Source organism: Cololabis saira, chromosome 23 (assembly GCF_033807715.1).
Source record: "Cololabis saira isolate AMF1-May2022 chromosome 23, fColSai1.1, whole genome shotgun sequence".
Taxonomy (NCBI): domain Eukaryota; kingdom Metazoa; phylum Chordata; class Actinopteri; order Beloniformes; family Belonidae; genus Cololabis; species Cololabis saira.
In genome coordinates, this window is record NC_084609.1 from 1,944,876 (window position 1) to 1,957,386 (window position 12,511).

Consider the following 12,511-nt stretch of genomic DNA (forward strand, 5'->3'; position numbering starts at 1 on the left):
GTCATAGCTAAACCATCGTAGCTAAAACCGTCATAGCTAAAACCGTCGTATATTTAAAAAGTGTCGTATATAAAAGCGTAGTACATAAAAGCGTCGTACATAAAACTGTCGCGTCATAGCTGAAACTGTTGGACCTAAAAGTGTCGTACATAAAACCGTCGTACCTAAAAGCATCGTAGCTAAAACCGTCGTAACTGAAACCGTCGTAGCTAAAACCGTCATAGCTAAAACTGTCGTATCTAAAAGTGTCGTACATAAAACCGTCGTAACTGAAACCGTCGTAGCTAAAACTGTCGTATCTAAAAGTGTCGTACATAAAACCGTCGTACCTAAAAGCATTGTAGCTAAAACCGTCGTAACTGAAACCGTCATAGCTAAAACCGTCGTATATAAAAGTGTCGTATATAAAAGCGTAGTACATAAAAGCGTCGTACATAAAACTGTCGCGTCATAGCTGAAACTGTCGGACCTAAAAGTGTCGTAGCTAAAACCGTCGTAACTGAAACCGTCGTAGCTAAAACTGTCGTATCTAAAACTGTCGTATATAAAAGCGTCACAGCTAAACCATCGTAACTAAATCATCGTAACTAAACCGTCGGAGCTAAACCTGTTGTAGCTAAACCGCCGTAGATAAAACCGTCGTGGCTAACCTGTTGTAGCTAAACCTGTTGTAGCTAAACCGGCATAGCTAAACCGTCGTAGCTAAACCGCCGTAGCTAAACCGTCGTAGCTAAAACTGTCGTAGCTAAAACCATCGTAACTAAAACCGTCGTAGCTAAAACCATCGTAACTAAAACTGTCGTAGCTAAAACCATCGTAACTAAAACCGTCGTAGCTAAAACCATCGTAACTAAAACCGTCGTAGCTAAAACCATCGTAACTAAAACCGTCGTAGCTAAAACCATCGTAACTAAAACCATCGTAACTAAAACCGTCGTAGCTAAACCGTCGTAGCTAAACCGTCGTAGCTAAACCATCGTAACTAAAACCATCGTAACTAAAACTGTCGTAGCTAAACCATCGTAGCTAAACCGTCGTAGCTAACCTGTGGTAGCTAAACCGTCGTAGCTAAACCGTCGTAACTAAACCATCGTAACTAAACCATCGTAGATAAACTATAGTAACTAAACCGTCGTAGCTAAACCGCCGTAACTAAACCGTCGTAGCTAAACCGCCGTAGCTAAACCGCCGTAGCTAAACCGCCGTAGCTAAACCGCCGTAGCTAAACCGCCGTAGCTAAACCGTCGTAGCTAAAACCATCGTAACTAAAACTGTCGTAGCTAAACCGTCGTAGCTAAAACCGTCGTAACTAAATCATCGGAGCTAAACCGTCGTAGCTAAACTGTTGTAGCTAAACCATCGTAACTAAAACTGTCGTAGCTAAACCGTCGTAGCTAAACCATCGTAACTAAAACCATCGTAGCTAAACTGTCGTAGCTAAACCGTCGTAGCTAAACCATCGTAACTAAAACCATCGTAGCTAAACTGTCGTAGCTAAACCGTCGTAGCTAAACCGCCGTAGCTAAACCGTCGTAGCTAAACCGTCGTAGCTAAACCGTCGTAGCTAAACCATCGTAACTAAAACCGTCGTAGCTAAACCGTCGTAGCTAAACCGTCGTAGCTAAACCGCCGTAGCTAACCCCCCGGACTCACCTCATCCACTCCTCGCTCTTGGAGATGAACAGCCGGTACTTCATGGCACATTCCTCGGTGAACAGAGACCGGGCCTTGCTGGCGTGCAGGACCAGCTTCTGCCTGGGGGGGACAAGGGGGGCATGGGGGGTTAGAGGGGGGAGACCTGGGGGGTCAGGGGTCAGGGGTCAGGGGTCGGGGACTTACTTGTCAAACTTGTGGATCTGCTCCTCGTTGTACGGAAGACCTGGAACAGAAGAGTCAGAGATCAGACTTGAAGACCTGGACCAGGTCCAGACCTGAAGACCTGAAGACCTGGACGGTCCAGACCTGAAGACCTGGACGGTCCAGACCTGGACCAGTAACCCTGGATTCACACTGAAAGCGTCATAGACGTCCGGCTACCATTCATGTCTACGAGAACTGCTGCCAGAGCGTCAATTTGAAGTTGAAAAATCTCAACTTTATGCCAATGAGCAGCGGCGACGCCGAGGCAGCGTCCAATCACAGACCGGGATTCCCGAAGCCTCAATGCAGATTGTACTTTCATGTTCACACAAATGTCCTTTTTAAACCTATAAATGTCCTCATGAGACATATAAATGTCCCTTTTCAACCTATGAATGTCCTTTTAGACCCATAAATGTCCTCTGGGGACATATAAATGTCCATTTAGACCTATAAATGTCCTCTGGGGACATATAAATGTCCTCATGGCACCTATAAATGTCCCTTTTCAACCTATGAATGTCCTTTTAGATCCATAAATGTCCTCTGGGGACATATAAAATGTCCTTTTAGACCCATAAATGTCCTGCATGGCAACTATAAATGTCCTTTTAGACCTATAAATGTCCTCATGGCACCTATAAATGTCCATTTAGACCCATAAATGTCCTGCATGGCAACTATAAATGTCCTTTTAGACCCATAAATGTCCTCTGGGGACATATAAATGTCCTTTTAGACCCATAAATGTCCTCTGGGGACATATAAATGTCCATTTAGACCTATAAATGTCCTCTGGGGACATATAAAATGTCCTTTTAGACCCATAAATGTCCTGCATGGCAACTATAAATGTCCCTTTTCAACCTATTAATGTCCTTTTAGACCCATAAATGTCCTCTGGGGACATATAAATGTCCCTTTAGACCCATAAATGTCCTCTGGGGACATATAAATGTCCCTTTAGACCCATAAATGTCCTCTGGGGACATATAAATGTCCTTTTAGACCCATAAATGTCCTGCATGGCAACTATAAATGTCCTATTAGACCCATAAATGTCCTCTGGGGACCTATAAATGTCCTTTTAGACCCATAAATGTCCTCTGGGGACATATAAATGTCCTTTTAGACCTATAAATGTCCTCTGGGGACCTATAAATGTCCTTTTAGACCCATAAATGTCCTCTGGGGACATATAAATGTCCTTTTAGACCCATAAATGTCCTCTGGGGACATATAAATGTCCTTTTAGACCTATAAATGTCCTCTGGGGACATATAAATGTCCTTTTAGACCCATAAATGTCCTCTGGGGACATATAAATGTCCTTTTAGACCCATAAATGTCCTCTGGGGACATATAAATGTCCTTTTAGACCCATAAATGTCCTCTGGGGACATATAAATGTCCTTTTAGACCCATAAATGTCCTCATGGCACCTATAAATGTCCTTTTAGACCCATAAATGTCCTTTTAGACCCATAAATGTCCTGCATGGCACCTATAAATGTCCTTTTAGACCCATAAATGTCCTTTTTAAACCTATAAATGTCCTTTTAGACCCATAAATGTCCTCTGGGGACATATAAATGTCCTTTTTAAACCTATAAATGTCCTTTTAGACCCATAAATGTCCTCATGGCACCTATAAATGTCCTTTTAGACCCATAAATGTCCTGCATGGCACCTATAAATGTCCCTTTTCAACCCATAAATGTCCTGCATGGCAACTATAAATGTCCTTTTAGACCTATAAATGTCCTCATTGGTCCTCATTCACATGCACACATGAGCATAGCTGTGCACTAACATATTTACTTTATCAGGAATTAATATATTTCATCCAGCAAACTGACATTTTTGCTGATTTGACTGCCGTTTTCACCTGAACTGCTCATGTGAAACAGTATCTGATGGTTGAGGAGCTGGATGGTCCCAACTGTTTTATTTGCTACATCGATCCAACGCAAAATAATTAAAACCCGTGCTTATTAATCACAAAACACAGTTTAAACATCATGACCAAATCCGCTCCGACCCGGTGTGTCAGTGTTCACCACAGACAGACAAACTCACTCTTATCTATGCAGAAATAACGTTAAAATATAAAGAAGGCGTCCCAAAGTGTGATCTATGGTGAAATAGGAAACTGAAGATGTGCAGTTATATATATATAAATATATATAGATATATGTAGACTATATACACTTTGTTCCCTCCAGTGATTTTTGAGATTTTTGACGATTTCCGTGTGAATGCAGGGTAAGACGGCGGTTCTGGTCTCACGTCTCTCGGCCTTGTCCTTCTTGAACTGGTGGTAGATGGCGGTGATGGCGTCCAGCAGGACCTTGATCTTCTCCACACTGCAGGAAAAAGAGACAAGATCAGCGTCACCGGACCGTCTCACGCACCTCAACCCATAGACATTTATACGTAGACGCCTCATAGACGGACGCTAGCTATTGGAGCTGACGTTCAGCGCGGCCGCCATCTTGGATGGGTCTCCATTGCTCCCCCAGTGCATTAATTTCTACTGAGGAAGGTTTTATCCCCGACTACAATCATCCATAACTCCCCGAATTTTTACCTGATTTTCACACCGATTTTCTCTCTCTCTGTCTCTCTTTCCCACGTGATCTCGTTCCAATACTGCGCCGGTTACTGCAACCGTAAGCTGTACAGAATACGGGCTATAGTTGCTCGCTCTCCGGTGACTCCGGTTGTCTTTGGTGCTAGCTAGCCTGGATGCTAGCCTGCTAGCCTGGAGTGAGGAGACCCATCCAATATGGCGGCCACGCTGGATTACGTTCCAGCACGTCATGAGGCGTCTACGTATATATGTCTATGCCCCAACCACCCCACCCCCCACTCACTTCCTGCCCCCCCCCCACTTCCTGTCCCCCCCTCACTTCCTGTCCCCCCCCTCACTTCCTGTTCCCCCTCTCACTTCCTGTCCCCCCCTCACTTCCTGTCCCCCCCTCACTTCCTGTCCCCCCCCACACTTCCTGTTCCCCCCTCACTTCCTGTCCCCGGTACTCACTTCCTGCCCCCCCCCTCACTTCCTGCCCCCCCCCTCACTTCCTGCCCCCCCCCTCACTTCCTGTCCCCCCCCTCACTTCCTGTCCCTCGGTACTCACTTCCTGTTCCCCCCCTCACTTCCTGTTCCCCCCTCACTTCCTGTCCCCCCCCTCACTTCCTGTCCCTCGGTACTCACTTCCTGTCCCCCCCTCACTTCCTGTCCCCCCTCACTTCCTGTCCCCGGTACTCACTTCCTGCCCCCCCCCTCACTTCCTGTCCCCCCCCCTCACTTCCTAGAAGGATAGAAGGAGGATAGAAGGATAGAAGGATAGAAGGATAGAAGGAGGATAGAAGTAGGGCAGTAGGAGGAAAAAAGTCGAAATTTCGCAAAGAAAATGCAAAAACGAACGAAAAAACGCAAAAACGCACGAAAAAACACGAAAATGCAAAAATGAACGAAAAAACGCAAAAACGCACGAAAAAACTCGAAAACGCACGAAAAAACGCACGAAAAAACGCAAAAACGAACGAAAAAACGCACGAAAAAACGCAAAAACACAAGAAAAAACGCAAAAACGCACTAAAAAACGCAAAAACGAACGCACGCAAAAACGCACGCAAAAACGCACGCAAAAACACACGCAAAAACGCACGCAAAAACGCACGCAAAAACGCACGCAAAAACGCACGCAAAAACGCACGCAAAAACGCACGAAAAACGCACGCAAAAACGCACGAAAAACGCACGCAAAAACGCACGCAAAAACGCACGCAAAAACGCACGCAAAAACGCACGCAAAAACGCACGCAAAAACGCACGCAAAAACGCAGGCAAAAACGCACGCAAAAACGCACTTCCTGTCCCCGGTACTCACTTCCTGTCCCCCCCCCCTCACTTCCTGTCCCCCCCCTCACTTCCTGTCCCCGGTACTCACTTCCTGTTCCCCCCCTCACTTCCTGTCCCCCCCCCTCACTTCCTGTCCCCGGTACTCACTTCCTGTCCCCCCCCCCCCCACTTCCTGTCCCCGGTACTCACTTCCTGTCCTCGGGGTGCGTCCCCACCTGCTGGGTCCAGCCGTCCCCCAGTGGACCCCCCAGCAGGAACTTGCTCTTGATGTCCTGCATCGTCCGTTCCAGGGGGTCCAGGGACGAGGAGATCTGGGGACAGAGAGGGTTCTGAAGGACTGGATCTGGATCTGGACCTGGACCTGGACCAGGACCAGGACCAGGACCAGGTCTGGACCTGGACCAGGACCTGGACCTGGACCTGGACCTGGACCAGGTCAGGACCAGCATATCGCAGCATATCCAATAATATATTTCTTCTACAAATCCATCGTTATTCCACAAAGAGCAGTTTTCAACATATTTTTATTTTTCTAGAATGCATTTGCCGATTTTATTTCTTTTTTTTATTAACCGACTACTATTATATATTTTCGCAGGAAAAATATCACTGCTAAAAAAGATGATAGAAGATATTTATTCGGAGAATTTCAGCAAAAGTGACAAAGTAAAACAGTTAAAAGAAGTGCTGACTTTTTCAGCACACTGGCGTAAATATCCGCGCCAATTTTTTAAAATAAATACACTTAATTGTACTGGAAAAATCTCTAAATCACAAAGAAACACTCTCGGATGTAATAAGAAAGATTTAGCTTTTAATTAAATTTCCTATAAAAAAGCAAAATATAAAAAAACATACTTGTTTCTGTTTATCTTTGTAAAATGATATTAAAAGTATCTTACATGATTTGAAAAAAAAACAAGAAATTTCAAGAAAAGATCCTGAAGAAATATATTTTACATAATTAGAGTGTAAACAAAGTGCATATTTCCTTTAAAATTAACTAAACTGATATTGGATTAGATAACAATCGTAAAAAAAAAGAATTCGAAAAAAAATGTTCGCACAGTTTTTGTTATTTTGAGCATGCGGCCCGCTTAGTACTCACTCGGAGAACCTTCTTGTGCATGTCGGAGATCTCGTCGTACTCGGAGGACAACATGCTGGTCTGCATCAGAACCTCCAACCTGCAGCAGCACAGAGACGGGGTTATGGTACCGGTCTGATCCGGTCTGGTACAGTCCAGTCTAGTCCAGTCCGGTCCAGACCGGTCTGATCCGGAGGTAGGCGAGAGACTCACAGCTGCTCGCTCTTCTCTAACATCTGCGTGCAGAAGCTGCAGAGATGGAAAACCTCCGACTTCTTGTGCAGGATCTCGCTGTAATCCTCCCTCATCAGCTCGCTGTGGAGACACGTCAGAGTCAGAGTCTCGGGTTAACGTATGTTCTATCGTCATCATCGTCGTCATCCTCATCATCGTCGTCATCATCATCATCATCACCATCATCATCATCATCATCATCATCATCATCATCACCATCACCATCATCATCATAGTCATCATTTACAAGATATCTATTGTTTTGCAAAAGAAAACGTCGTGCCTAAAAGCGTCGTACATAAAAGTGTCGTACCTAAAAGCGTCGTACATGAAAGCGTCGTACATAAAAGCGTCGTACATAAAAGCGTTGTACATAAAAGCGTCGTACATAAAAGCGTCGTACATGAAAGCGTTGTACATAAAAGCGTCGTACATAAAAGCATCGTACATAAAAGCGTCGTACATAAAAGCGTCGTACATGAAAGCGTCATACATAAAAGCGTCGTACATAAAAGCGTCGTACATAAAAGCATCGTACATAAAAGCGTCGTACATAAAAGCATCGTACATAAAAGCGTCGTACATAAAAGCGTCGTACATGAAAGCGTCATACATAAAAGCGTCGTACATAAAAGCGTCGTACATAAAAGTATCGTACATAAAAGCGTCGTACATAAAAGCGTCGTACATAAAAGCGTCGTACATAAAAGCGTCGTACATAAAAGCGTCGTACCTAAAAGCGTCGTACCTAAAAGCGTCGTACATAAAAGTGTCGTACATAAAAGCGTCGTACCTAAAAGCGTCGTACCTAAAAGCGTCGTACCTAAAAACTGTCGTACCTAAAAGCGTCGTACCTAAAAGCGTCGTACATAAAAGCGTCGTACATAAAAGCGTCGTACCTAAAAGCGTTGTACCTAAAAGCGTCGTACCTAAAAGCGTCGTACATAAAAGCGTCGTACCTAAAAGCGTCGTACCTAAAAGCGTTGTACCTAAAAGCGTCGTACCTAAAAACTGTCGTACCTAAAAGCGTCGTACCTAAAAGCGTCGTACATAAAAGCGTCGTACATTAAAGCGTCGTACCTAAAAGCGTCGTACCTAAAAGCGTCGTACCTAAAAGCGTCGTACCTAAAAGCGTCGTACCTAAAAGCGTCGTACCTAAAACCGTTGTACCTAAAACCGCGGTACATAGAACGGCCGTACATAAAACTGTCGCACATAAAACCGTTGTATATTAAACCGCCGTACATAAAAGTGTTGTACATATAACCGTCGTACCTAAAACGACATAGAACGGCCGTACTTAAAACCTTCGTACAAAAAACAGTCGTACATAAAACCGTTGTACATTAAACCGTCTTATCTAGAAAACCGTCGTACATAAAACATCTTTAAAGTGTTTTCCGTTGTTTTTCAGTCCCGTTGTGTCTCTACGTTCGTGGTTTTCACCGCGCTAGCGTCGAGCCATTACGCCTTGAACTCACATCATGCCTCGGACTCCTTTACGAACCAGTTCCTGGTAGACGAGCAGGGACTCCGAGGTTTTCCACAGGTGGCCCACGTCACCTGCAAAGGTCTGAGCAGAGACAGGGGTCACATGACCGGCTAGCGGGGTCACATGACCGGTTAGCGGGGTCACATGACCAGCTAGCGGGGTCACACGACCAGCTAGCGGGGTCACATGACCAGCTAGCGGGGTCGGGGGGTCACATGACCAGCTAGCGGGGTCACATGACCAGCTAGTGGGGTCACATGACCAGCTAGCGGGGTCACATGACCAGCTAGCGGGGCCACATGACTAGCTAGTGGGGTCACATGACCAGCTAGCGGGGTCACATGACCGGCTAGCGGGGTCACACGACCAGCTAGCGGGGTCACATGACCAGCTAGCGGGGTCACACGACCAGCTAGCGGGGTCACATGACCAGCTAGCAGGGTCACATTACCAACTAGCGGGGTCACATGACCAGCTAGAGGGGCTAGCGCGGCCGCCATCTTGGATGGGTCTCCAATTCGCCCCCAGTGCATTTATTTCTACTGAGGAAGGTTTTATCACCGACTACAATCATCAATAACTCCCCGAATTTTTACACAATTTTCACACAGTTTGGTTTGTTACAAATGGCAGAGATTTAGTTATGATACAGGACGCTGTCACACATTAAAAATATGTACTTTTATGCTGAAAGACAAAGACATATGGTATGGCATATTGAAACATATACATACCAGCTCCCATCTAAACTGTACCAGCTCAGTACATTTTTTTAAAGGCCTGGAAAAGTAAGCATTATAAATCCAGGTCATTCCAGGGTCTTATACGACCCTGTTAGGCTTGAACTGGGGCTGGGGAGCTAAAGCCCTTGAAAAAAACCATAAGCTGTACAAAATACGGGCTATAGTTGCTAGCCTGGAGTGAGGAGACCCATCCAAGATGGCGGCTACGCTGGATTACGTTCCAGCACGTCATGAGGCGTTTATGTATATATGTCTATGGGTTCAGGTGGCGGCGGTACCTTAGCGTAGCTAGCGTCCAGGTCCAGGTCGTAGCGCGGCTGCACCTTCGGGGGGCTAGCTGTGGACACAGAACCAGATCAGGGTTAGCGCTGCCGGTCTTCGCGGCTAACCGGGTCCAGCAGGGGGGACGGGGGACACCTACGGTCCTCGAAGATGAGTCCCACGGTGGCCACGGCCTCGCGGCTGACCAGCATGACCGGGTTGTCCCTGCAGGTCTTGGGGAAGGTCTTAGCCTGCCGGTTCGGTTCCAGGACCAGCCGCCGGCCCTCGTACAGCAGCTCCTGGTGGTGGAGCGGGATGCTGCTGCGGCGGGAGAGCAGCTCCTGGAACAGGGCGGCCCTGCGAAACCATCGTACATAAAACCGTCATACACAAAAGCGTCGTACCTAAAACCGTCATACATAAAACCGTTGTAACTGAAAACGTCGTACATAAAAGCGTCGTACCTAAAACCGTCATACATAAAACCGTTGTACCTGAAACCGTCCTACCTAAAAGTGTCGTACATAAAACCGCCGTACACAAAACCTTCGTACCTAAAAGCCTTGTACCTAAAAGTGTCGTACCTAAAAGCGTCGTACCTAAAAGCGTCGTACCTAAAAGTGTCGTACATAAAAGCGTCGTACATAAAAGCGTCGTACATAAAAGTATCGTACATAAAAGCGTCGTACATAAAAGTATCGTACATAAAAGTGTCGTACATAAAAGCGTCGTACCTAAAAGCGTCGTACCTAAAAGCGTCGTACATAAAAGCATCGTACCTAAAAGCGTCGTACCTAAAAGCGTCGTACGTAAAAGTATCGTACGTAAAAGTGTCGTACCTAAGAGCGTCGTACCTAAGAGCGTCGTACCTAAAAGCGTCGTACCTAAAAGCGTTGTACATAAAAGTATCGTACATAAAAGTGTCGTACCTAAAAGAGTCGTACATAAAAGCGTTGTACCTGAAACCGTCGTACCTAAAAGCGTCGTACATAAGTGTCGTACCTAAAAGCGTCGTACCTAAAAGCGTCGTACATAAAAGTGTCGTACCTAAAAGAGTCGTACATAAAAGCGTCGTACATAAAAGCATCGTACCTAAAAGCGTCGTACCTAAAAGCGTCGTACCTAAAAGCGTCGTACATAAAAGCGTCGTACATAAAAGCGTCGTACATAAAAGTATCGTACATAAGTGTCGTACCTAAGAGCGTCGTACCTAAAAGCGTCGTACATAAAAGTGTCGTACCTAAAAGAGTCGTACATAAAAGCGTCGTACATAAAAGCGTCGTACCTAAAAGCGTCGTACCTAAAAGCGTCGTACCTAAAAGCGTCGTACATAAAAGCGTCGTACATAAAAGCGTCGTACATAAAAGTATCGTACATAAGTGTCGTACCTAAGAGCGTCCTACCTAAAAGTGTCGTACATAAAACCGCCGTACACAAAACCTTCGTACCTAAAAGCCTTGTACCTAAAAGTGTCGTACCTAAAAGCGTCGTACCTAAAAGCGTCGTACCTAAAAGTGTCGTACATAAAAGCGTCGTACATAAAAGCGTCGTACATAAAAGTATCGTACATAAAAGCGTCGTACATAAAAGTATCGTACATAAAAGCGTCGTACATAAAAGTGTCGTACATAAAAGCGTCGTACCTAAAAGCGTCGTACCTAAAAGCGTCGTACATAAAAGCATCGTACCTAAAAGCGTCGTACCTAAAAGCGTCGTACATAAAAGTATCGTACGTAAAAGTGTCGTACCTAAGAGCGTCGTACCTAAGAGCGTCGTACCTAAAAGCGTCGTACCTAAAAGCGTTGTACATAAAAGTATCGTACATAAAAGTGTCGTACCTAAAAGAGTCGTACATAAAAGCGTCGTACATAAAAGCGTTGTACCTGAAACCGTCGTACCTAAAAGCGTCGTACATAAGTGTCGTACCTAAAAGCGTCGTACCTAAAAGCGTCGTACATAAAAGTGTCGTACCTAAAAGAGTCGTACATAAAAGCGTCGTACATAAAAGCATCGTACCTAAAAGCGTCGTACCTAAAAGCGTCGTACCTAAAAGCGTCGTACCTAAAAGCGTCGTACATAAAAGCGTCGTACATAAAAGTATCGTACATAAGTGTCGTACCTAAGAGCGTCGTACCTAAAAGCGTTGTACATAAAAGTATCGTACATAAAAGCGTCGTACATGAAAGTGTCGTACATAAAAGCGTCGTACATAAAAGTGTCGTACATAAAAGTGTCGTACCTAAAAGCGTCGTACCTAAAAGCGTCGTACATAAAAGTATCGTACCTAAAAGCGTCGTACCTAAAAGCGTTGTACCTAAAAGCGTCGTACATAAAAGTATCGTACATAAAAGCGTCGTACCTAAAAGCGTCGTACATAAAAGTGTCGTACCTAAGAGCGTCGTACCTAAAAGCGTCGTACCTAAAAGCGTCGTACATAAAAGCGTCGTACATAAAAGTGTCGTACATAAAAGTGTCGTACCTAAAAGCGTCGTACCTAAAAGCGTCGTACATAAAAGTATCGTACATAAAAGCGTCGTACCTAAAAGCGTCGTACCTAAAAGCGTCGTACATAAAAGCGTCGTACCTAAGAGCGTCGTACCTAAAAGCATCGTACATAAAAGCGTTGTACATAAAAGTATCGTACCTAAAAGCGCCATACCTAAAAGCGTCGTACATAAAAGTGTCGTACCTAAAAGCATCGTACATAAAGCGTCGTACAAAAAAGCGTCGTACCTAAAAGCGTCGTACCTAAAAGCGTCGTACATAAAAGCGTCGTACCTAAAAGCATCGTACATAAAACTGTCGTACATAAAACTGTTGTACATAAAACTGTCGTACCTAAAACTGTCGTACCTAAAAGCGTCGTACCTAAAAGCGTCGTACATAAAAGCGTCGTACATAAAAGCGTCGTACCTAAGAGTGTCGTACCTAAAAGCATCGTACATAAAAGTATCGTACCTAAAAGC

General features: G+C 44.9%; 1 protein-coding gene across 2 annotated transcripts in view; it reads right to left on the bottom strand.

Moving 5' to 3' along the window:
- Positions 1-12,511, bottom strand: part of tbk1 (TANK-binding kinase 1) — a 39,716-nt gene that overhangs the window by 5,226 nt on the left and 21,979 nt on the right. For both annotated transcript variants that reach the window (XM_061714230.1, XM_061714231.1), the window contains 9 exons: positions 9,706-9,902; positions 9,563-9,621; positions 8,531-8,622; positions 7,029-7,130; positions 6,837-6,915; positions 5,918-6,039; positions 4,150-4,226; positions 1,840-1,879; positions 1,654-1,755 (listed from right to left, as the gene is read on the bottom strand). In XM_061714230.1, the coding sequence (XP_061570214.1) occupies positions 1,654-1,755; positions 1,840-1,879; positions 4,150-4,226; positions 5,918-6,039; positions 6,837-6,915; positions 7,029-7,130; positions 8,531-8,622; positions 9,563-9,621; positions 9,706-9,902 (870 nt within the window). The remainder of the gene's footprint in view (positions 1-1,653; positions 1,756-1,839; positions 1,880-4,149; positions 4,227-5,917; positions 6,040-6,836; positions 6,916-7,028; positions 7,131-8,530; positions 8,623-9,562; positions 9,622-9,705; positions 9,903-12,511) is intronic.